Raw genomic sequence first — 25,803 nt, 5'->3', positions numbered from 1 at the left:
AACTAATCCAATGTTAAATGTGATTTATTTGATAATAGATGGTGGAAATTGAGAATCTTGAATCGTGAACACTGTGAATAACCTGTATCCTTTTAGCAATAATTGTCTGACTATCTTTTGTCAGGTTTATGGCTACTAATGACTTGATGACAGAACTACAGAAAGATTCTATCAAGCTGGATGATGACAGTGAAAGAAAGGTGGTGAAGATGATTCTGAAATTATTGGAAGATAAAAATGGTGAGGTGCAAAACTTAGCTGTCAAATGGTAAGTATTGTTGTTCTGTGGTGTAAAGAATTGTTTAATGACTGAACAACATAAAGCACTTTTGAAAAACTTAAAGGACCACTGCTGCCCAAAATAATTGTGAAACTGCTGCTACAAAGGAGCCCTCATACTTGTAGGTTACCCGCTTAGTTGCAGTTTCTTACAGAACTATAATTTGTTGACACTGGGGATTAACATTTGGCATTTTCAGCTTGCAAATAGCACATGCAGTCCTTGCTGAAAGTGTATGAGTGACATGCTAGTTCTTTGGTGACAGTTGTTGAATGTTAAATAGATTTAAAAATACTACAATTTATTGATACTTGCCACATTGATATTTGACTCTGAGAAGGTAGATGATGTGCAGGGGAAGAATTATAGTTTTGTAGTAGTTTTCAAGCAGAGATAAAAACGTAAACCAGTAAATACACAGTCTTGGTTATCAAATACGGAACTTATCTCTTCACTAACATTCAGAATAATATGTTAATGGTTTTACTTGCTTTTTTTATGGGGTCAAGGTACAGTTACTTGCATCTCAGAGATTTTTGTTGCTTCAGTACCCCCTCTTCCTTGCCTCACTTCACATGTGGTGTGGCCTTTCCAGAGCACTCTTTGGAGAGGTGCTACGTTTATTATGACTTTTTGTTCTTGGTTGTTCTGACTTTATGTGCTTTTTAAGGTAGGCCTCTGTTAAGAAGCTTTTAGTGTCCCTGAAAATGTTTCTTGTTCGTGAGCTCAGTCTTTTTTTTTAAATACTCAGTCTGTGCTCCTTATATTCCATGAAGCATGGACTGAAGTAAAATTGCTACACAGCAGCTTGGGACAGCTTTGAAGAGGAGTTTCGCATTGTGGCTAGCTGAGTTAGTCTGTTTCAGCTTGTTAAGTCTTTACATTTTGCCCTATCAGACTAGCAAAGCAGAAATTAAAGCCTGTGTGTACATCTGTTTATGTACTTAGAAGCAGTGCTTGCTTCAGCTTCTGAAATATTTTAAGTGATGGTAACCAAAACCTTGCACAGAGAAACTAGTGTAGGAATAGCAAGTTTCAAGCCAAAGTGTAATATTGGCAGTATAGTAATATAATTATGACTACTTTTTCACTACGATCACCAGCGTTCCAGTGTTGTTAAAAAGTCTCCTCCTGCCCCCCATCTTATTTTAAACAATACAAAATGCCGTGTTTCTCTTTAATTTAAAATTCTGAAATGTCAGAGTTCCTTGTGGTACAGCTTAAGTTCTATGGCTTTGAAACAGATTGCTCGTACTCAGGAGAGTAGATCATTATGAAACTTTGCTCAGGCTTAGAATTGTCTTTGTGTGAAATAGCTTTTTATGGAAAAGTTATGTTGTACCATACATGCAGTACTCTACATCCTAAAGTCATGGTGGAGTTTAGATTCATGCACACAAACAAAACTTATACATCAGGACTTTAACAGCAATGTTAGAATTTTGGACCTAAAGTAATGTTTATTAAAGCATTAAAAAAGATTGCAAAGGGAAGAGAATGAGAAATTAGGTGGCTGGCTGTGTATGTGCACATGTGCATGTATCCTGTTCTTATCAACCATTCTTACATTTTTAAAGTTTAATTTGACATAGTTATAAAATTATTTGATTGAATGAAAATGATAGGATCTATTTAAAGTTTGGCGTCTATTCCAAGAAATCCAAATAATGTTAAATAAGTGTTACACTTATTGTAATGGGACAAGAAACATGATGGAAAAGCTTTGAAAATTGTGAATGTTCATCTAGAATGTGAACATTCTTGAGCGTATCAAGTGTTTTTTTTGGCATCCTAACCATTTGCAGATATATCTTTGAGGTCAAAAAACCCCACCCTAAAAGAGTCTTTACTTCTTCAGGCAGCTTATACTCACCATATTGTTCCGTGACAATTTTAAGCTAGTCTGAGCAGACGCTGCTGTTCTTGCCTTCCCTGTCCCTTTTCTTGCACTGTTGCTTATCTGATTTTGTTGTAGACTGGTTTGGGGACTTGGTTTTCTTCTGTCTTAGAGCTCTCTTGCAGTCAGATGAGCATTGGCAGAAACAGTAGCAAGGGTGAAGGATGGGAGAGGTTGAACACTATCAAGGTGTAGTTTTTCTAAGACAGTTGAAGCTGATGTGAAGTTTTCCATCTACTACAACATTGGATGTAAGCCCATTTCTTTGGGAAGTTAAATTCAGGCAGCATATTTTTCTTGACTTCTTGTTTTTTAAATATTTTGTGGTGGTGGTCTTGACTTGTGTATTTCTGTTATGGATTTGCTGGCACTTTCAGCTGAGGAAAGCATGAACTGTGTTTAGATCGCTCTTAATTTAGATGCTCTGGTGAACTTCAGAGACTATCAGCAGGAACTTTCATCAGACTGGTACTTGATGACCCATTTAAGTATAGATTCCCCCTCTCGTAGAGAAAGGATTTAAGGCAACCCTAGGTACCTTTGAATCTGTATTTGAGACAGATTTTTTCTTGAGGAAGGGAGGAAAGGTTTGCAGTTTGTTAGGGGAGCATCCTCCACAGGTAGATCAATGGAAGCACTGTGAATGGCAAAGGCCTTGATCATTCCTTGAGTGGGTAAGAATCTCTTGCGGGAGGATCACTCTTCCAAGTTTTGATTCTTAGGTCACCGAACCAAGCAGATAAAAAACAACTGGGAGCAACCTTAAAGCAGCATTTATTGTTAGGCAAGTGTAGCAACAAGTAAGCAGTGTTCCTGGTTTTGGCTTATTCACTGCTCGCTTTCACGTTTGGATAGGAAGGGCTCTGTTGGTTAAAATGCTGATCAACTTGTTTCTTATTAACTCTTCAAAGCACACGAGTGATTTTGTTCTTGGATCCTTACAGTTGTATTATACTGGTTTTGGACAGGATAAAACACCTTCTTTGGTTAGCAGAAGTCAGGTTTAGAGTTCAGGGATGTTTGGGTAGCTACCTTGCATGATGATTGTGCAGTTATTTCTGAATAAAAATTAAAATTAACAAACTGCCTTAGTACTCTAAGTACTTTTACTTTGGAGTAAAAGTCAACCTGGTGTAAGCTTTGACCCTACAGAAGGGAAAGGAGTTTATTTGTCAGGCTTCTGTTATTGCAGGCAGTAGATGCAAACTGGGTCAGTAACGGCAGGTTGTCCAGCTTGTTTTTCTTAAGAGCACGTAAAATTTTAAATGTATTCTTGTTGTCTATATTTTTTCTGGAGGAGTTGTTTTTTGCTTCATTTGATAGTCATAGGCTGTTTTACAGGTCAGCCAATGTAGAAAATGCTGTTGGGCGTTCTTACAGCACATTCCTAGGTTAAGGCTGTTAGTGTAGTCCAGCATGGTATCCTGTGCACCTTACGGCAGTAGTAGTTGTACTGCCTGTAGCTCTATCCAAGATTATGTGCACCTGGATTAGACAAGCAGCATAGTTTGTGTAAGCATAGGTATTGCATTTGATGGAGTATTTGTTCTTCATCACGGATAATGTTGGTAATGTTCTGTTCACCCAAAGTACACATTGTTTTGTATGTTCCATGTTGCAGTTTAAGGATGAACTGCTTCTCATATTGATATAATCTGCTATTTAAACCTATACTTAGAAATTTTCATTGTTTCACATTGTGAAATGTTTCCTGAAACCTGTAAAACCCCAAACAAACATGCATATATATATATATGTGTATATGAAAAATGGGATTAAGGTAAGTACTTTCAGCAATTCCTCCCAAGTGATAATGTAGCTTATCTGCGTTTATCAGTGTGACTTCTCTGGGCAGTTGTTCAATACAGGGAGCCCTGCTTGATGCTGTGCATGTGAGTCACTAGTATGAACAGGATGATGCAGGTATTGGTTGTTGTGTGGCTAGTCCGGTTCAGCAGCTTTTAAGCCTTTTGGATGCTGTGGTAACACAGTGCTTCACATCCCACTAAACTGGTGATTTGAATCAATTATTTTTTTTCCCCATTTGTGAATTTTAACTCTTCCTTGTAAGTAAATGTGCTTATTTGATAGCCTTAAAACATGCCAGTTGGACACTATAATTATTGTGAGTTAATGTCCCCCTTCCTCATAAGGGGACTACACTAGGAATGCCTCTTTTTTTTCAAATGTGTGTAACTTAAAGGAGACACAGGGTGCTATAGTTCCTGTTCCTTTCCATAGGCAGCTGAATGACTTTCTTTCGACTTTAAGAGAAATTGGACACAAATTACTGGCTAGTGAAAGGGAAAAGATCAAAGAGCACTTAATAACTGAAACTGTCTTAAAAAATATAAAATACATGCTTACATGCAGAACCTTTGTATTCAAAACTGATTTTATGAGAGGTTATAGTTTATTTTCAACTTGTGGTAAGCTTAGTTTGTAATCTGAGATGAAAAATAAGGTCTGTAAGGGTTATCTACTGATTTTAAAGGCCAGAAAAGCTCGAGGCAGTCTCTTTTGTTAAAATTTACTTCATAATTGATATGTCAGCTTTATTGAACTAATAGGCTGAATAAACAGGACTGAAGATGATAATTCAGGTAAAATCTGGTTTAACACTTTCTAGAAACTGTAATTTCAAGTGTTCATGTGAATGACTGTCATTTCAGCAGTTTGGTCATCTTTAAAATACCAGCAATAAAGTGTTTCCTGTACTTAATTGAGATGGATCTAATTGGCCAGCCTTTGCTGTGATTTTTTTATTTAGTCTTAGGTTACATTTGAAAAATAAAACATATTTAAATCAGCAGAATTTAGTAATTGTACAATAATTCAGGTTTTAAAAAAAAATCCTTACCATCATTTCAGATGTTTTCATTTATGGAACAACTGTTTTTTGGTGAAGGTCTGCTTCTGGTCTGTCAATGTGTAAAAGCAATGGTGTCAGCCGGACATCTCTAGAATGTGAAAGATGTATTTTGAAAGAGCTGCACAAGTCACTGAAAACTGCAAAACCCAGAAGATGTGACTTTTCTAGTAGTGAAAGGAGGGATGACATTGCCACCTGGAATCTCATCAGCCAGAAAGCAAACTCTCACTACTGATCAAAAGCAAACTTTCAGATTGCTACTCTGAAGGCTTGCCATATTTTTGAAAGACTACTGCTACTCAGTTTTATATAAATACGCTTTCATAATTGAACATGTGTTTGTTCCTGCTTCTAGTGCTTCTGTTTACAGTACTTCTGTTGGAGCATGCAGCGTTACGAATGTGAAATGGTTTCAACAGATTTTGCACATGCATCTTTGTATACCATGGTTCATTGACTTGAAATGCACAGGGAATTTCTCTGGACTACTGTGGACAGTCATCATACCTTGGAATTGTGATTGTTTCTGTTCTAGGTGATTTGTATTTGCGTTGCTTGCAAAACAATTTACTATGCACCAAGGGTAGATGAGTGCAACAATGCTGTGAGTAGCTGCTGACCAACAATGGTGTGTATTTGAAGAGAAAATAGTGATGGGTCAATGAAACACAGTGAAGGTAAAGCTTGGCTGAAGAATGAAATCAAGTTGTGGAGAAAGCTGTGAGCTTTTTGAGCAACTGGAGAAAATGTTACAACTGTTCTGAGCTCATGGGGTAAGGCATTATGAGCATGGCCACTGAAAGAGAAGCTCCTGTTTGCCTAACATGGTGACAGACCATTAATGCCAAAACTTTGAACCTTACTCTGATAACTGTGGTGTTCTAAGTCATAGTTAGTGCTTGAATGCAAGGGCTTGCTTTATATAATAGATATATCTCCTTTGTCCATGGCCACCTCCTGTCTGCACTTCTTGCTTGCTGCCTTTGCTTCTGTTGGGCATTTTAAATGATAATTAGCTCTTGCCTTTGTGAGTTCTTGGACGTGGGAGTGAAGGGTAGCAGCAGTGGGGTACATACAGCAGGCTTTAGGGTGGAAAATACATTTTGATTTTGTGCTACTGTATAGAGCCATGTCTGCTAGCTGTCCAAGAGTGAAAGGTCATAGATCTCAGCCCTTTGAGTCCAGCTGGAATTACTGGCTTGCAGTTTTCTGAATCTGAGCCTAGTCCTTAAGTCTAGCTCCCTCCAACAGCTGTGTGTAATGATTTAGTTTGAGCTGTTGGAACACCATATTTTTTTTTTTTCAGGAGTGGAAAAAAATGGGTGACCAAATTGGCTGGAACAGTGATTTTTGAGGGTCTACAGTTGTCCTGTGGTGTGAGCTATGTGGTGGAGAGGGATGGGTTTGGAATGACTGACAGGACTTCTAAGGCAGGAAGTGAAAGGTGTGGGGAATTCCAAGTGTATTTGGGAGCCTTTGTAGCAGGAGGAAGGAAAAGCTTGATGGTCTGAGACTGAAGAGAAGACTGAGTTTCAGAGGAAATTGGAACATGTGTGTTTGGATTTACCCTCTAGGTGCTTCTAAACTGTGTTTGAGCAGGCTATTCCTCTTTTTTTTCCCCCATGCACACTCAAAAGGACAATTGCTCTGAACAGAAGGGAGGATTGCTAAAGTGACTTGTTCAAAATGAACAAATTCATTGTCGAGTTTGACTACACATTCAGAAGTTAATTCAGTATGATCCAAGTTGCCAAGTCACATTAAAACATGGTGAGATAATACAAAGCATGTTTAGATCAACGAGTAAAATTAATGCGAGATAACATTTCCTTGTTAACAGTACTTTGGAATTAAGCTACACATCCTCAGACCTCCACTGCTAAAGCAGCGCAGGAATTTCTCTTTTTTTTTTTTTTTTCCCCAGCATTACCAGCAAGGTGGTAGTAAACATGGGATTGTCTTACCGTCATTCTTGGCAAATACAGCACTAAGCTTCTAAACTAACTGCAGTGGCTTTATGCTGGATGCCATAGCTTCCAGCCTTTCCTTTTGAATAGTGATCTGTGACCTGTGTGTTCCCTCTTAGTTGCCTGGCTGACAGTTTTATTAGCTAGTAGTGAACCCAGGGTCCAGCTGCGTTCTTGGAGAGTTAGACTTAATCTCCAGAGCCACTTCCAGAAAAGAAAACCACAACAAAATATTTTGCTTGTCATCTTGTGCATTGCGTGCTTGTCTCTCAATACATAGAAATTAAGAAAGGAACTCTCCTTTACACTGTAAACACTCGAGTGATTTTTCCATCTTAAGACACTTGAGAGTTTCTGTAATACAGTAGTGTGGGAATTAAATGATTTAAACATTAAGTGTAAAGTAAGTTTTTGCATGAGTGGCATAACTTAATTTAGATTTTGGACTATCTGCTTTCAGAACAAGAGTCTTCACTGAGAGCTTAGTATCTTGCTAGCTTGGACAGAATTTCTGCTTGCCTGTGGATGATTTCTGCCCCCCCCAGCTTTGTACAGGTGACTTAATGCCTGTGCCTTTTTAAGTGTGAAACTTGCTCTTAATTCAGAATAATTTTCAAAATCTTACTAAGTAAGACAAAACCATTTTGTTTTCCCCATGGTAATCACTAAGGTCTGAAAGGAAGTACTTTGCCTCCAGATAGATTCTTTTCAGGAATCTGTCACAATTTCAATATGATGTATTGAATTTATTAAGTTTACTAGAACTGCATACTGATATTTGTTAATTAGGATTTAGCTCTGTACCATGATCTGGCAACTTCATTATTACATTGTACAATCAAATGTATGAAGTGGGAAGTTCTCTCCCCACCTTTTTCTTAGTGTTGTGAGCTTGTTTTAGTTTTGCAAAATGCTTTAGAAAGCTACTTTTGGGGAGAGGGAAAAAGATCTTACCCTTGTGTATCAAACTAACTTGTGGCTGAACTATTTCAAAAAGTTTGATAATTGCTATTTGTTTCAAATCAATGAAAATCGAAATGCAAATTAATATATTACAACTTTCCAAATATTACCCCTTTTTTTTTCTAAGCATGGACAAACAATCTATCTTTGGACAGCATACTCGCTTTGTACTTGACAAGGAGTTACAACCAGAAAAATATGTCTAATTGAAAGTGGCTTTATTGTTAATTATGTAATCTATTTTACAAATAATTCCGTCATCTGCTTGTAAAATTTCTGCATACTACTTATGTTTCAATAAGGTCATGACCATATGCTCCTAAATCATTGCAGTTTCAAAAGTCTGATGTAGTGAATAGTGGCACATACTTGAAAATTTAAACTTTGCTTTCTTGTTCTTAGTCTTGTTTTAATAACAAGTTAGTTCATTCATTTTCCCTCTAGGGTTTCGGTTTGACTTAAATTCTCCAAAATCAGTGTTTACTAACCCTATAGACATAGTTTTAGACTCAGCATTGCTAGAATCCACTTTAATGAAAAGCAGATGTATACAGTATTAAAGTTCAGTCTGGGAAAAAAATAAAGTTTATGTGGAGATGTTACATTCTAATGTAGACCTCATATAGTCAGTCTGTGATTGGCTTTAAGGTGTTCCTTTTTCTGCATTTGTTCATACATTGTTTTCCACATATTTCAGTTTTATAGTTCTGATGTATAGAGAAGTTGTCTGTGTAAATTGTGTACAGTGTTGAAGGGCAGATGCAAAATTTGAACCCTCCCTTGTAACCCACAGAAACACCTGTGATTTTTGGATCCGTAATGCTTGTCTCTGTCAGTTGCAGTAGGAGACAGGGCCTCCTAGCTCAGCACTTGAAACCATTCTAACGCTTTCTGTTCTCACAGCGCAAATCTGATGGAACCATTGTGTGTGGGCTTGCTTTGACTTCTGTACAGCAAGTTGGGCCCTGACTTTCACAAAAACAGCAACAAAACTCAAGCTTTTGAAAAATGCTTCATAAAAATTAACAACTTTTGTGCATGTCTTTCCACTCCTCAAAATCTTAACCAGATTGTTTTGAACAAAGGGCTCACTTAAAATCACAGAATCACAGAATGGTCAGGGTTGGCTGGAGATGATCTAGTCCAACTCCTGCAGGTTCACCTACAGCAGGTTGCACAGAGTCATGTCCAGGTGGGTTTTGAATGTTTCCAGAGAAGGAGACTCTACAGGCTCTCTGGGCAGCCTGTTCCAGTGCTTCGTCACCCTCAAAGAAGTCTTTTTCTCATATTCAGATGGAACTTCCAGTTTGTGCCCATTGCCCCTTGTCATGTTGCTGGGCACCACTGAAAACAGCCTGGCCCCAGCCTCTTGCCACTCACCCTTAAGATGTTTGTAGACATTGGTAAGATCCCCTCTCAAGTCTTCTCTTCTTGAGCCTAGACAGACCCAGCTCTCTCAGCCTTTCTTCGTAAGGGAGATGCTCCAGTCCCCCCATCATCATTGCAGACTCCACTGGAACCCTCTCCAGCAGTTTCCTGTCTCTCTTGAAGTGGGGAGCACAGAACTGGACACAGCACTCCAGACGCAGGCTCACCAGGGCGGAGTAGAGGGGCAGGATCACCTCCCTTGGCCTTCTGGCCACGTTCCTCCTAATGCACCCCAGGATCCTACTGGCCTTCTTGGCCCCACAGGCGCATTGCTGGCTCATGGGCAACTTGCTGTCCACCAGCACTCCCAGGGCCTTCTCCGCAGAGCTGCCTCCCAGCAGGTCAGCCCCCAGCCTGTGCTGGTGCCTGGGGCTGTTCCTCCCCAGGTGCAGGACCCTACACTTTGTTGAACTTCATTAATGAAGGATGCTATGTTTCTTAGCAATGATCTAGACTTCAGTAGGACATATGCAGTTTTAGTATTTTGAACAAACGGGAGCATTTGGTAAAGGAATACAAGATTGTTATGATCCTCAAAACAGTTGGAATGACTAAAAACAGAGGAAAAAGATGCAGTGTTACTGTGTGCTGTGTCTATAGTGTTGCTTGGAGTTGGTGTGAAGGAGGGCATGCCATGTCATTGTGTTTTTTTTTATTTTACTGTTTGCATTCTATTAAGGAAGGGTATAGAATGAGTCTGAGTGTATATCAGATTGAACACAAGCATTGTGTAGAATAAAGATGCAGTAATTAAAACGGTTGCTTACTTGTCTGAACTAAGCAGGCACTCACCAGGTCAAGCACATAAACTGATGGCTCTGGCTAAGTAACTTTTGTGATAAATCTTGGCGTTAAGTGAGAAGTAAGAGGGACTCTGAAGCAGAACAGTTCCACTGTTTCCACCGTTAGGTAAAAACTGTGCACTAAACCGGTATTTTGTTACTAGGTTTATGGAGATGGGTTATCTACCCAACCTGCTGAAGGCTTTCAGATTCTAAAATTCTTTATATTGCTACCAAAACCACCCTTAAGTTTGTGACTTGAATGTGAAGTAGTGAAATAAAATTAGGCATTTTATTTAAGTTTGCAGATCTAATACTTTTCTTCTGTTTATACAGCCTTGGCCCTTTGGTGAGTAAAGTGAAGGAGTATCAAGTGGAGACCATCGTAGATACCCTCTGTACAAACATGCTTTCAGATAAAGAACAGTTACGTGACATTTCAAGTATTGGCCTTAAAACTGTGATTGGAGAACTCCCCCCAGCTTCCAGTGGTAAGGCATTTTGTATTCTGGACTATCTAGTTTTATCATTTCATTACTAATTAAAAAATGCAGAAGCTGGGTCATTTAGTTAAAAGGCTTCAGTTCATTTAACATTGGAACTTATTTCTGTTAGAGGAAAAACGTATGGCACAAATGTCATTTTAGTTTCTTCTTCTCTGACTGTATTTCCAGATTTTACTAGTTTAAAACCTTTTTTTACTGTAGGATTACATTAATATGCAAAACAAACTTACGGTATATGAACTTTGGTATAACAAATTCAGTGTAAAAGCTCCGATTTTCCTAATTGCCTGGTGGAATATTTCTAGCCTGTAATAATAGCTGAATCTCATCTGGCTTTTTGATTGATAGTATACTCTAAAATTGATTATAACTTGGGTATTTTTCTTTAATGATCTGATTTCTTGTCTCAGTTTCTGGTGTTTTGGAAAGTACCTTGTGTTTCTAACAATTGCCTGTTAAATTACTGAAATGGTTACCTGCAGTTTTAAATGAAGGCAGTCTTTCCTCCAAAAGAGAGAATAATGATGAACAGCTCATCAGTTAATAGCATTACCTTTTTATGCAAGTGCTTTTCAGATATTGTAGTAGGATGTGAATGAGAATTGAGAAGTGGTTAAAAAGGCTTTGGAAATGCAGTTTTTAGAGACTGAGGTTTCTTAAATCAAAAAACCAACTCTGATTTTAGCACCGTTTATTGAAAGTCCACATCTAAGTCTTGCTTTTAGTGCTAACAATAGTGAGATGCTAAAATAAGTAACTAATTTTAAGCAGATCAGTTTAAACTTCTACTCTTTTGTTTGCCTACACAAAACAAAAGGAGATTTTGGGGTGGAGGTAAAGCTCAAACAAAAATGTAGCAAAATCCTTCAATAGAACTAGTATTTCCAATACAAAAGGAACCTGGGTGTTATTTCTTGCTCTCAACTAATTTTTTAGACACGTAATTGTTGTCTTTTTTCTTAGCCTCTGTGGTTACACATTTGATTGTCCAATTGTTATGTTTAGTTTTAGTCATATAGTTAAGAATAAAACGTAAAAAAACCCCTATATATATATTACATTTAATATAAATTACAATTATTATAGGTTGGAATGGTATTAATTTTAACATCAAAATTCCCAAAGTGTGGTTAAAAACCTTCATGCAACTGAAGATGAGTGCTAGCCTTTGGGTAGCTGTTACCATGACGCGAGTTTCTTATCTTCTCATTATTACTCTGAACAACATTAGACATTTGGAGAAGGGGGAACTGTGGAGTTGTAGTAAAAACATTTTTACTTGAATTTTAAAATACTCTGGGTATACATTTTTTTTCCCCTTTCTCAAATGTTTCGGCAGTATTTCAGGTACTTATTACTTAAATACTTAAAATACTTAATACTTAAATTACTTAAATAGCTTATTGTGCAAAATAATTTTATCTTGTTTTCTTGTTATACAGCTGTTCTTTAGAGGCAGCCCTGTCTACTTCAGTGCTTCCCCTTACCGTTTAGTTTATTCCTTTTTTTTTTTTTTTTTTTAACCTATAGGCCTTTGATTTATTGCCTTAGGCTTGTCTTGGCCTTCACTTTCCATTGCTTGCCCTGCCAAAAGCAGTGTCTTTTCTGTTGTAGATACCTTATAGGACAGTTAAGAAGCCCTCCTCGGTATGTTTGTACATAGATAGTCTTTCAGCTCTAATGCAGAGCATATATTACATTAACAAACAAACTGGCTGTTCGAGCTTGTTTTGTAGAGTGGGAAGAGCTGCTTTATGTTAGGATCAGGTTGCTTTCCCCAGTCACAAATATGATCTCTGATGTTTAAAAATGTATTTTTTAAAAATTATGAAAATGCTGAGGTTTTGTTGTACTTTCAGGTTCGGCACTAGCAGCTAATGTTTGCAAAAAGATCACAGGGCGTCTCACTAGTGCTATAGCCAAGCAGGAAGATGTGTCTGTTCAACTGGAGGCACTGGATATTATGGCTGATATGCTGAGCAGGTAAACATCCCTCTTTCAAAACACTGGTGAATACTCATAAATACTCTTTACACCTTGAAATTTAATTTTCAAATGTTAAATTTAAATTATTTTAAGTTATGTGAAATAATATGATAAGGTATTACTTATAGGTGAAAATTAATTTAGAAAAAAGTTAAGTTAAAAGTGAAGATAAGTTAGTTGATAGATCATTATTTATTCTTCTGAGAACTGTGGTTTTATTTTAATGTTTATTGCCTTGAGGGTATATTTTAAACTCATAAATTTAAGCTTTTTGAACACTTAAAAAAAATAAATTAATTTGAATCTTGGTGATGTTTTGGGAATTTTTAAAGGAATTGTTGTACAGTATATGAGCAAAGTTATCTAGATTCAATTGTTTTGAGTTTGTGTTTTGTCTGTTTTAAGGCAAGGAGGACTGCTTGTTAACTTCCATCCTTCAATTCTGACCTGTCTGCTCCCCCAGCTGACTAGCCCCAGACTTGCTGTGAGGAAAAGAACCATCATTGCTCTCGGTCACCTGGTTATGAGTTGTGGCAATATGGTTTTTGTTGACCTCATTGAACATCTGTTGACAGAACTGTCTAAAAATGATTCCATGTCAACAACTAGGACCTATATACAGTGTATTGCTGCTATCAGTAGGCAAGCAGGTCATAGAATAGGTAAGAAAAACACCTATAAATATATATATATATATAAATAAATTATCTGTAATTTTGAAAGTTTTTAGATGAGAGTAATTACTTTGCTAATTTTTTTTCTCTTACCAGGTGAATATCTTGAGAAAATAATTCCTTTGGTTGTAAAGTTTTGTAATGTAGATGATGATGAACTGCGAGAGTACTGCATTCAAGCCTTTGAATCCTTTGTTAGGAGGTAAGTTATTTTCAGGTACCCGTTTCAGGCTTTCTAAGATCTAATAGTGTGCTGTTTGGTTGTAAACTGTCAAGAAACAGTCTCCTTGGTACAAAATATTTTTGCAAGCTTTGAGTTGAAACTGTTCCTGTAACTCTTATCTTGTAACTTAAATATTAAGCAGTGTTATTTCTGTACCTCAGAAACTTTCTACTGTGCCATTACTCTTTATGCAGATAGGAGAGGGGCAGTATTCTAATACTATTGTCCAGTAGTGGTGACAAAAAAAGTGATAACCAAAGGCATATCTTGGTCCTTTGCAAGCTTCCAGTCTAGCAGATCTAGTTACAGAATAGCATTGCCCTTTCTGACCTTCCTTTCTGAATTTCTGTAATTCAGATGGATGCATGGATGGTACTTGGTTTGGCTAATGTCTCCAAAGTACAGTGTATGGCATGAAGTCTTTCAGAAAAATTTTAATTCTTCAAAGTAATTTGACATTGATTGTATTTTTGTATTACACAGATGTCCTAAAGAAGTTTATCCTCATGTATCAACTATTATAAACATTTGTCTTAAATATCTTACCTATGATCCTAATTACAATTATGATGATGAAGATGAAGATGAAAATGCTATGGATGCTGATGGTGGTGATGATGATGATCAAGGTATATTCTTTTTGGTTTGGGAGAGAGGAAGAGCTTGTGAACCTGCATTCATCTGAGAAAATTGATATGGGTGGTATTGCTACTAAGAAGCAGTGTTTGAATGACTTGTATATTCTGTATTCAATTTTTGTAGTGTTTATAAACATACCTTATGAACTCACTTCTTGGAATAAAAGTATAGGATGTTGTTGCTGGAGATAAATAATTCCAAGGGTGGATACAAAGTACAAGGCAAATATTTTAAAATACTTGAAAGGTGGAAAAAGGCAGAAGCATGTAGGATGATATAACTGAAGTGAGAAGAACATCAGTTAATGATTTGAAAATACATATTCAGCATGGGAAAGGCTTCTCACTACTTTCCACTACAATATGTTGTTACCTAATGCATAAAATCAGAATAGATTAAAAATTGCAAAATACTCAGTATTTTTCTGTAGGATAAAAAATGTTTTAGACTGAAAGGCATAAGATATTTATTGTTAATATGGTGGCAATACCTTGCCATATGTAAGCTTTATGAAAACTTGGACACACAAGTCATCTGAACCCAGAGCGTAACATTCTCATTAATTTAAGAATGAATGAGCTGCATAGTTGTTGGTTTAGCACTTAAAAAGTCAATTTGTATTGCTTAACGTATATTTTTTTGTTGTAATTTTAGGGGACAGAGTATGATTTCATTTACTCCTAGAAAGAGACAAACAGTAATTTGTTGCATCTTCATCAGCTAGTAATTGTTGTTGCATTGTCACTTATGTCACAAATAAAGAAGAATATGCTTTAAATCAATAGTCAGGCTGTAAATACGTTGGGAACTGCCTTGTCCTATTTGCAGTTTAAATTAATACATGTGTAAGACTAGCATGAAAATTTGGCAGAGGAAATAATTAGCCTTATGATTTAGGCAGTTTAGAAGGCTTTTTAAGTATAGTTTTTAACATACTTCTGAACCAATTTCTTTGATGTGCCTGACGCAGAGCCCAAATGTGTTTTATTAATTGTTTAAAATAATGTTTGATGCTTTGATTGTCTAGACTTTAACATATGCATAATTTATTTTTTCAAGGGAGCGATGATGAATATAGTGATGATGATGACATGAGCTGGAAAGTGAGGCGTGCAGCTGCAAAGTGTCTAGATGCTGTGGTTAGCACACGACATGAAATGCTTCCAGAATTCTACAAAACTGTATCTCCTGCTTTAATAGCCAGATTCAAAGAACGTGAAGAGAATGTTAAAGCAGATGTTTTTCATGCATATCTTTCTCTTTTAAAACAAACTCGACCTGTGCAAAGTTGGCTTTGTGATCCTGATGCAATGGAACAAGGAGAGACGCCTCTGACAATGCTTCAGAGTCAGGTTATTTTTCAAGTATTTTGTTATCTTCAAAAGACACATTGAAGTTATGCCTTATTCACTAGGATAGTTTTTTAAATATGCCATACCATACTTCCTTCATACACAAATTACGGTTTATTGCTGTAGTACTAATACAGAGAGCAAGCCAGGTAAACTGGCCTGCAGTTTTGAGTGCAACAGTCTTGGAAACTGAAATTACCAACTCATGTAAATATGCTTATCTTGATTTCAGTTGTTTACCATCACCTGTAGAAGTTGCATGTCCTATGAAGTTCAGGCAAATTACTAAATCAGATTAGTTTTTTTCTGCATTCTGTAATGCTGCTGTAAGCTTTAATGGTCAAGATAAAACTTGATTTACTACAATGTATTTTATTAGCAGAATAAAAAAGATAGTGCTGGACAGCTTTTTCCTAAGTGAATTGTATGGATGACTTCTCGGTTGTTGCTCTCTACAGTTTTATCATTGCAAATTTAGTTTTGTTTTGTGTCATCTCACCTTTCAAAGTTAAATTACTATTTTTTTAATAGTGATTCTTTTGAATCTTCATTTCCCACTGTTTCTATAACTTCCCTTGTTCCGTAGAGAAATCAGAAATAGAGGGGTAGGATACATATCTATCTTTATATCCCCCCAGTGATCAGAGATCAAGGAAATGTCAGCCTATTGCATCAATTAACAGATGTGTGATGATTACAGGTCCCTAACATAGTTAAAGCCTTGCACAAACAGATGAAGGAGAAAAGTGTGAAGACTCGTCAGTGTTGCTTTAACATGCTGACTGAGCTAGTAAATGTATTACCTGGAGCCCTAACACAACATGTTCCTGTACTTGTACCAGGTATGAGAAACATACTAGTAAATTTTAAAGGTAATAATAAATTAGATGGGAAGTTTCAAAAAGTTTAAAACTTCAAAGCTTTTGCAAAAAGCATATTCAAGTGTTGCTTCTGTTTAAAGAAATTGGCAAAATAATCAGCTACTGCATAGATCCATATAAATATTTTAGTGATGTATTTCCATTAATCTTGAAAACAAGAGTTGGCTCTAAGATTCAGGTAATTTTTTCTTCTATATATATAAAAAAGTTAATTTGCTTCTTAATTGCAAGATCAAACTGCCTTCTTTCTCATCTAAACAGAGCGAAATATTGTCCATATTTTAGCTTTTGGGACCTAAAATGTTGAGTTTTGCATTAACAAGGAAAAGTAGTTTGGATAAGTTAGATGTTCAGAATCTGTTTGTGATTAAGAAAATCCATCACAAACCATCAAATGGTCCGCATCCTCTGTGTAGAGGAAGCTTGAAAAATAATTGAATAAAATGGTAAAAGGGGCTTGGAAGCATTCAGGAGATGCTGGGAGCAGGAAAACATAAGTTCAGTATAACTGGCTGAATTCAGAGATTTTCAAATGTGCTAATAGAATATAAATACCTAACCTAAGAATAAATTTTTCTTTTTCTTCTTGCAGGAATAATTTTTTCACTGAATGATAAATCAAGTTCTTCTAATCTGAAGATAGATGCTTTATCCTGTTTGTATGTGATCCTCTGCAATCATTCTCCCCAAGTCTTTCATCCTCATGTTCAAGCATTGGTACCTCCAGTTGTAGCTTGTGTTGGAGACCCATTTTACAAGATAACGTCAGAGGCTCTTTTAGTCACCCAACAACTTGTGAAGGTCATTCGTCCTTTAGACCAGCCTTCTTCCTTTGATGCTACTCCTTACATCAAAGATTTGTTTACTTGTACAATCAAGAGATTAAAGGCTGCTGACATTGATCAGGAGGTGAAAGAAAGGGCAATATCTTGCATGGGTCAAATCATCTGTAGCCTTGGTGACAGCCTAGGCACAGACCTACCTAGTACACTTCAGATCTTCCTAGAGAGACTGAAAAATGAGATCACTCGGTTGACTACAGTGAAGGCCATGACATTGATTGCTGGTTCTCCTTTGAAGATAGATTTGAGACCAATCCTTGGGGAAGGAGTTCCTATTCTTGCTTCTTTTTTGAGAAAGAACCAACGAGCTTTGAAACTGGGCACTCTTTCTGCTCTAGATATTTTAATTAAGAATTACAGTGACAGCTTGACAGCTGCCATGATTGATGCTGTGCTGGATGAGCTTCCACCTCTGATTAGTGAAAGTGATATGCACGTATCACAAATGGCCATTAGTTTTTTGACAACGCTGGCGAAAGTATATCCTTCCTCTTTGTCAAAGATTAGTGGGTCCATTCTCAATGAACTTATTGGGCTGGTGAGATCGCCTCTACTTCAGGGTGGAGCACTTAGTGCCATGCTAGAATTTTTCCAAGCTTTGGTTGTGACTGGTACAAATAATTTAGGCTATATGGATTTACTGCGCATGTTAACGGGTCCAGTGTACTCACAGAGCACAGCACTTACTCACAAGCAGTCTTACTATTCCATTGCCAAATGTGTTGCTGCCCTTACTCGAGCCTGCCCTAAGGAAGGGCCGGCTGTTGTAGGTCAGTTCATTCAAGATGTCAAGAACTCAAGGTCCACAGATTCCATTCGGCTTTTGGCTTTGCTTTCTCTTGGGGAAGTTGGGCATCACATTGACTTAAGTGGACAAATTGAGCTGAAGTCTGTAATATTAGATGCATTCTCTTCTCCTAGTGAAGAAGTCAAATCAGCAGCATCTTACGCATTAGGCAGTATTAGTGTTGGCAATCTTCCTGAGTATCTGCCGTTTGTCTTACAAGAAATAACCAGTCAGCCTAAGAGGCAATACCTCCTCCTTCATTCCTTGAAAGAAATAATTAGCTCTGCATCAGTGATTGGTCTCAAACCATATGTTGAGAACATCTGGGCCTTACTCCTAAAACACTGCGAGTGTGCAGAAGAGGGTACAAGGAATGTTGTTGCTGAATGCTTGGGCAAGCTTACGCTAATAGACCCAGAGACTCTGCTTCCACGACTAAAGGGATACTTGGCGTCAGGTGAGTAGTACTGACTCAGGCATGTATTGTAGCAAATGGCCTTATGCTAGCTGTGGATAAATTGATCTAGTTCTGCAAGTAATTTGCTTGAATTTTGTGATACTCTTGAAATTTTGCTCCCCCTGCCTCCCCCCACAATGTGGTGATTGCATTTTTATTAGAAGTCGTTAGTCATACATAACATGAATTACTTTTATGTTATGCTTTCAAACTCTGGTATTTCAATTAATGATGTTATATTTAATAAAGAGCTATAAACTTAGAGGAAGGAGCATGTGTGATAATGGGACGAATTAACAAGCAAGCTGCAACAGGTTGACCTTTTGTTGTAAATTACAGTATTCCTAATTTTCAGATAAGAATTCTGAAGTAAGGATTAGGAAGAATCTTTGTGCATAATTCACAAATCATTTTCATATCAAAAACCGTATTCGTGTTTTCTTCATATGCTTCTGCTTTAAAGAGTTATTTGTGCGCCTATGTGTGATCATAAAAAACCCCTGTTTTAGTAGGCTTATTACTTTAATTTTCTGTATCAAATAACATTAAATGCTTATAAAAATGTTATGGTATTTTTTCCCTTATTTAAAATGTTTTCTCTGTAGATTTATGTATTGCATTGCTAGTAATAAATAATATGTCTTGTTTAGTGTCCTTAAGAGTATTAGAAGTTTAAAAAGAACGGCATTGAGCATGATTTAAATTCTTTAGTTGTACTGTTTTAACATTGCATATTCACACTTTTGTTTCATACTAGGGTCCTCATATGCTCGAAGTTCAGTGGTTACTGCTGTTAAGTTCACTATTTCTGACCATCCACAACCCATAGACCCACTCTTGAAGAACTGCATAGGTAAGCTCTTTACTTTTACTAACAGCTTCTATGTTTTCAGGCAGTAGAATTGCATTTAAAATTAGTTCTTTGTGTTCTCAGAAGTATTTTGTGGGTACTGTAATTAACTGCTAATGATAATTGTTGGATCAGTTATAAAATGTTTCCATAATAGTCAGTTATTTCTATTAGTCCTTGTTTGCTTGAATTCTGAGCGGTAAAAGTTGTGTGATTAAAAATTACATGTATTGAAGCGGTGATGGACAATACAAGAAGCTAGGATTTTTAGGAAGATGAAACTCAAAAGCTGATTTCCTTTCCCATGTTTTTGTCAAGTTATATCAGTTTGATGTAGAAAGGTACTGACTTTACCCAGAAGGGTGGTCTTGGAAATATTTGACTTTCAGTCACTTAAAATATGTATGCACATGTGAATTCTGAGTATTACAGGTGGTGAATTGTAAATTTAGGTCCTTTACAATTCTATAATGCTTGTGGTCTGGAAGCATTTGGAAACGTATATATTTTTACAGGGATAATGTAATTGAAGCTTTCAGTCTAATATCGGTATGATAAAAGAGTTTTGCAATGTTGTGAGTTTTTGCTCTTCTCTCATTTGTATGATAAGGTATTGTAGACTTGTTTAATATGGTATGGTGAATGTTTTATTGTGGATTATTTACAGGTTTAAAGATCTGTAAAAAATTGTGTATACTGTTAAACCTAAATAGGGGAAAAAGATTAATCTTTAAAAAAATACAGTTCTGTGGAGAGCAAGGTTTTTATTTATGAGGAGGTGAAATTCAGTTCCTATGTGTTATTTTCATCACTAAGCTTAATTTTTTAGAAAATAATATATTCAAAAATTGATTATGCTTGTGGGTTTTCCCCCCCTGCTGTCCCTCCCACTGAAGCTGCCTTGCCTCTTTGTGTTCTGGAAATATTTATTGATTATTCAGTCAAAAACCTATTGGTATCTAGTACTTAAAACATCTCAGTCATCTTTGGTTTTGTTACCCAGTTTCTTTTGTGTGTGTAGAAGTCACTTTGATATTACACCTTGTTGTTTTTCTCCTTTTAAAAATTTCACTCCTTGTGGCAGTTGCTAGTAAAACTTCACAAACATTGAGGGAAAATACATTATATTCCTGCAGGCATTTATTTTAAAAAGACTCTGTTATAGAACTGTAGTAGAAGAGGTGTTACTACATTGGTATTTACTGAATAGGCTTATTTTATGGAATTCTAAGGCTTATTTAGGGATTCTCAGTATATGCCAATTTAGGTGTTAAAAATCAATGTTTATAGTTTCCTTAAGAGGTGTTCTCTAATTTTTGAACTGCAAAATTGAAATTTGTTTTCTAATGCATTTTCTGAAATACTTTTAATGGAGAAAAGGAAAGGTTAAATGTAATTGTCATTAGTTTACACACCGTACCTTTAGAAAAAAGTTAAAACGTCATTAAGTGATGGCCATTTATTTTGGTGGTGGTTTTTCTTCTTCTGTTTCATCATATGAAATACTATGTATCAATTACATTAATACTTTTAATGTTACTACAATTAATAGATTTATTTGTGTAATCATGCTAAAATAACAGGTACTAGTCTCTTGTTACGTGAAAATAGCTCCTGCACTAAATACATCCTTTTGAAAGGTTAAAACTAAGCAAAGATTTAAAGTAGCAAATGAAAAAGATCCTCATAGATTGATTTATTTCTGTACATGATTGCAGGTGATTTTCTGAAAACATTGGAGGACCCGGATCTTAATGTCAGGAGAGTAGCCTTAGTGACATTTAATTCAGCTGCACACAATAAACCGTCATTAATAAGGGACCTGTTAGATACTGTGCTTCCTCATCTTTACAATGAAACAAAAGTCAGAAAGGAATTAATCAGAGAGGTATGTTAACAAAGAAAACCAGTGCTAAATATATGTAAGTAATTCTTTGTTTTTTCTAAATATGTTGCTTCTTAATTTTGTTATTCTCTGACAGGTGGAAATGGGACCATTTAAGCATACAGTGGATGATGGATTGGACATAAGGAAAGCAGCTTTCGAGTGCATGTATACTCTTCTGGATAGCTGTTTGGATAGACTAGATATATTTGAATTCTTAAACCATGTTGAAGATGGACTGAAGGATCACTATGATATTAAGGTTAGCTGTCATTTTTCTGTGTTTAAGCAGTGACTTAGTCAAAATATTTTAAATAGCAAATAGGCTGAAATGGTAAAAATGCTACTCTGTATGCTTAAGTACTTAATTATATTTGCAATTTTCATTAAAGTGTTGCTGTTAAAAAAGTTACACAACATTGTAGGAAATATATCGCCATACATGTGCTGAGCATAATTAATTGTTGAATTGTTTTTTCTCAACCTAGATGCTAACCTTTTTAATGTTGGTGAGACTGTCTACCCTTTGTCCAAGTGCAGTGCTGCAAAGGTTGGATAGGCTCGTTGAACCTTTACGGGCTACATGTACAACTAAGGTATTTAAATTCAAACTTACTTAAGTTGATTATTTTGTGTTGTCTTATGGAAATATAAATGAACTTGAGTATGAAGGATACTTCTGTACTGCTGCAGTATTTCCTGAGTTACAGTTGATAAGCTGCAGTAGGCAGAATAATATACATATGTGGGCCTTTATACACGTATTAAATTTCTTTGAATTAGAAGTGGAGGGGTGGACTTGTTACTTTCTTTTAAAAATCTTTGTTTCTTTGGTGCCATTTCTTTTATTCCTTAAAAATTTAGCTACTACTTTGGCAACTTTTAAGTCTCAATTTATTGTAAATAGTGAAACTGGAGTACTGAGAGTTTTTCAGACTTCTGCTCATTACATTGTTTCAAACGTGCATTTGGGTAATGAAGGATGGAGGCAGTGTAAAGTAGTCCTATTTTTGTTGTTGTATTTTTTTTCTTTTTCCCTTCACTTATATTACATACCTTCTATACCTGCTTTTGTCTTGATCCACCTGCATGTTCTGACAGTCATTTAATGCCTGATTTACCTTGCTTTTCCATTACTGTAGTCTGTTATATTTTACATCAAGAAATTTGACTGCTTTTATTGATAATTTGTTTGTATCACTGAAACATCTTTGCGAATTATAACAGAAGGTTAAGCAGTTATTCTCATGAAGGTCAGCTTTTTTAAAAAAAGTTCCAGAAGGAAGCTGCATGTACTGTGATAGTATCAGTTTAATGTCATTTACTGACCTCACTAGCTAGAGGTTGGTTGCTATAATTGTTTTGATTTGGTAATGGACTTGGTAGCTTGCAACCTTTTTTCTGCTTTACCTTGCAGTATTCAAGTTTCAGTCTATTTGTAAACTGCTGTTAAAAAGCCTGCTAAAAAGTAGATGTTTGGGGTTTGGAGGGTTTCTTTTTTTGGTTTGTTTGTTTGTTTGTGGGTTTTTTAAGAGCTTAGGCCATTTTGAAAGCTGTGCAAAGTGGTAGTATGGAAGAAAATAGGTCTTTGTAAGATAATTTTTTTTTTTAATATATATAAGGTGGGTGTAAGCAGGAGGGTTAAGCAAAAGATTCAAAGTTATTTTCATTTTTTTCCCTAGGTAAAGGCAAACTCTGTGAAACAAGAGTTTGAAAAGCAAGATGAACTGAAACGATCTGCCATGAGGGCAGTAGCAGCGCTTCTAACCATTCCAGAAGCAGAGAAGAGTCCATTAATGAGTGAATTTCAGTCACAGATAAGCTCTAACCCTGAGCTGGCAGCCATCTTTGAAAGTATCCAAAAAGATTCATCATCCACTAACTTGGAATCAATGGACACTAGTTAGATGTTTGTCCAAAACGAGGACCATTATATTGAACCATATGATGCACTGAATTGACAGGTTATGAGTAAGAAACAGAAAAAGTATCTAATCTACACATTGTTCCACTTTATTTACCTTTATGGAGACAGTTGGCTTTTCCCATTGTTGCTTTTCTAGCATTTATTCCAGAAATGTATTTCCATTATCCAGAGTTTGTTAACCACTCTTGTTTTAGTGGATTTGGCCACATTTGGGAATTAAAAACTTGACGCATGGTATATGGAAATAGGTTCCAACATCCATTTGCCCTGTAATGTCTAGGATTAAAATGTCAAAATTTTGTGATCATGATTTTTTTTTCTTTTATTTACACTTTACTTGTAAACAAAAAGGGGGGAGGTGGGAATCAAGCGTCCAGGTGCACCATGTTTTTGTATAACTTTTTATTCTTTTTTGTTTCAGCTTCATAAATTGGTTTGGCTGGCAGATGAATTCTGTGTAAGATTTATTATATTAAAGAGAGGGTTTGGGCACAGTTCCAAAAAATCAGTCATAAATGTCATTTTTAAAGGTATGGGGATTAGAAAACAAATATCCCTGTTGTGCACACTAATTTTGCATGAGCAAGTTTACAAATATATCTTGTCTGTAAAACAGCATGTGCAGTTTATTCGTAATGCAAGTTAAAATAAGTTCTATTGTATCAGTGCAATTTTCAGGTATTTTGACATACAGACCATTCATATAGGAAGGGATGAGTGAAGGCTGATTGTCTTAAGCTGGCTTTTATAATGCCAGTAGTATGACCCTGCAGATGTTCTTAGGGTAAATATGACAATTCCTGTAGTTTTCATGATTTTTCATTCCCAAAGGCTGGATCCCCTGGCACTGAGGCAGACGAACCAGAAGATCGGAGGGAAATAGGAGATAAGATGGAGGTAAAATGAGCAGAGAACAACAGTAGTTGCTTAGTGGCTCCTGAACTCTGGATTCAACTTTGCTTTTGTATGAAAGTGTCAAAGGAAGTTCCTTCAGTGGCTTCTACCTCTTATTCTTTGTCCAACAGCTTTTGTTAAGGCACTAATATACGGTGTTACCTAGACAAGTATTGCCAGACCATCATTTTGTGCCTGTGGGAATGTTTTCTGGCGTGTGGAATCACCAGTAGATTGCAGTGCTGCAAGTGTCATACAGTATTTTGTCAAGACAGGAACAAGGGAATGGTCATAAGACTGGAAAGAGATAGAAAACGAACAGATACAAGAAAAGAAATCTGCCGTGAATATGCTGAGGTAATCTATAACTGGACCAGAAGGTGATAGCTGGCAGTCCTGCAGTGAACTGGAATTGGGAATTTAATAGCAGAAGATGGGGAACCACCCCGCCTCAAATTGAGACTTGTTGTTACTTGGTTAAGGCAATTGCTTATTTGTCTTCTTTTAGTGAGATCTGAATTTGATTTTTCTCTAGTTATCAGGTATTTTTTAGCTAGTTTGATATTTTGGAAACCTGTTACATGGATGTGTGGCGTAAGCTGCTACATGACTAAACAAACATGTTTTTATGACTTCAGTTTCCTGTGAGCATTGGGGTTCGGGGGCAAATTCTTCACCTTATACGCTTGCAGCTTGGGAAAAGCAGGGGAGATACTGGTGCATTTTACTTTAATAAAAGGACCTGAACGAAGAAATCTATGAACTCATTCAGTAGTAACAATTTTAATGCTGTAGAAATTTTTGAAATTGTAGCTTTCTCTGTCTCCAAAGTCTTCATACTAATGTAACGATTGTCTTCTAGAAGTAAAAATAAATGAGATTAAACGTACCAACATATCTAAATGTCATGAAAAAGAATTGGATGACTCTAGAGAGAAACCATATGGTAGAAAAAGCACTGTGAATTAGGTGCATTTTATCTTGCTGTATAATTCATTTACTTCAATTACAGCAGTATACAGGCCTCCTAATTAAGACTGTTGTGCTAATTAGTTGTCAAACTAATTTTAGAACTTTTGTGTTAAGTTTTCAGAGTGCATTAAAATGTTTTATAGCCCTAAAGCTAGGTGTGAGAATGGTATGGTAAACATGAAATGTGAGGCTAAAATATGTAAATGGAGTGAGTGACAGCAGCAAGTAAACGGAATACTTGTATTTGTAGTTGAGAGATCTGTGTGTTTATTTACTACAACACCTAATGTGGTGGATGCAAATAATCTTCGCTTTGTTTTACAGTACATTACAGTGGAGCAAACTTAAGGATAGAAGAGAAGATTGAGATGTAGTACATAGTGAATGCTTTCTTGCAAGGGAATAATTTTCACTTTGACCACTGATGAAGCAGGTAGGAACGTAAGAATTAAGTCTTCCCTGTAAATTTCTGAAAATCTAAGAGTATAGCTTTCTCCAAGTAGCAGTTGGTTACTTTGGCCATGCAGGGCAAAAGGATCATAACAGAATTGTAACTGCACCCTTATTACCAAAATTTTTTATTAGTTTCATGAAGTCTGACCAGATCAGGTGTTCTAATTCGACTGACTTTCATTGGATCATTTGGTTGAAAGGTTTTTTTTTTTGTTTTCCCCACTTTATATCCAAGCATTGGGCTAAATCTAGTGTATTTATGCTTTTAGTGCAATTAGGTTTAGAT

General features: G+C 36.3%; 1 protein-coding gene across 1 annotated transcript in view; it reads left to right on the top strand.

Moving 5' to 3' along the window:
* CAND1 (cullin associated and neddylation dissociated 1) overlaps nt 1-25,313 on the top strand; it is a 29,477-nt gene extending 4,164 nt beyond the window's left edge. Inside the window, exons 2-15 of the mRNA XM_055807480.1 lie at nt 125-268; nt 10,526-10,680; nt 12,555-12,678; nt 13,087-13,343; nt 13,452-13,557; nt 14,062-14,207; nt 15,277-15,569; nt 16,270-16,411; nt 17,043-18,536; nt 19,294-19,389; nt 21,105-21,274; nt 21,369-21,533; nt 21,760-21,867; nt 22,954-25,313. Coding sequence (XP_055663455.1) covers nt 125-268; nt 10,526-10,680; nt 12,555-12,678; nt 13,087-13,343; nt 13,452-13,557; nt 14,062-14,207; nt 15,277-15,569; nt 16,270-16,411; nt 17,043-18,536; nt 19,294-19,389; nt 21,105-21,274; nt 21,369-21,533; nt 21,760-21,867; nt 22,954-23,178 — 3,625 coding nt within the window. The 3' untranslated portion in view covers nt 23,179-25,313. The remainder of the gene's footprint in view (nt 1-124; nt 269-10,525; nt 10,681-12,554; nt 12,679-13,086; nt 13,344-13,451; nt 13,558-14,061; nt 14,208-15,276; nt 15,570-16,269; nt 16,412-17,042; nt 18,537-19,293; nt 19,390-21,104; nt 21,275-21,368; nt 21,534-21,759; nt 21,868-22,953) is intronic.
* The last annotated feature ends 490 nt before the right edge of the window (nt 25,314-25,803 follow it).

This window comes from Falco peregrinus, chromosome 6 (genome assembly GCF_023634155.1).
Source record: "Falco peregrinus isolate bFalPer1 chromosome 6, bFalPer1.pri, whole genome shotgun sequence".
NCBI lineage: Eukaryota > Metazoa > Chordata > Aves > Falconiformes > Falconidae > Falco > Falco peregrinus.
Note: the sequence above shows the minus strand (reverse complement) of the source record. Positions and strands in the feature narration are given on the sequence as shown.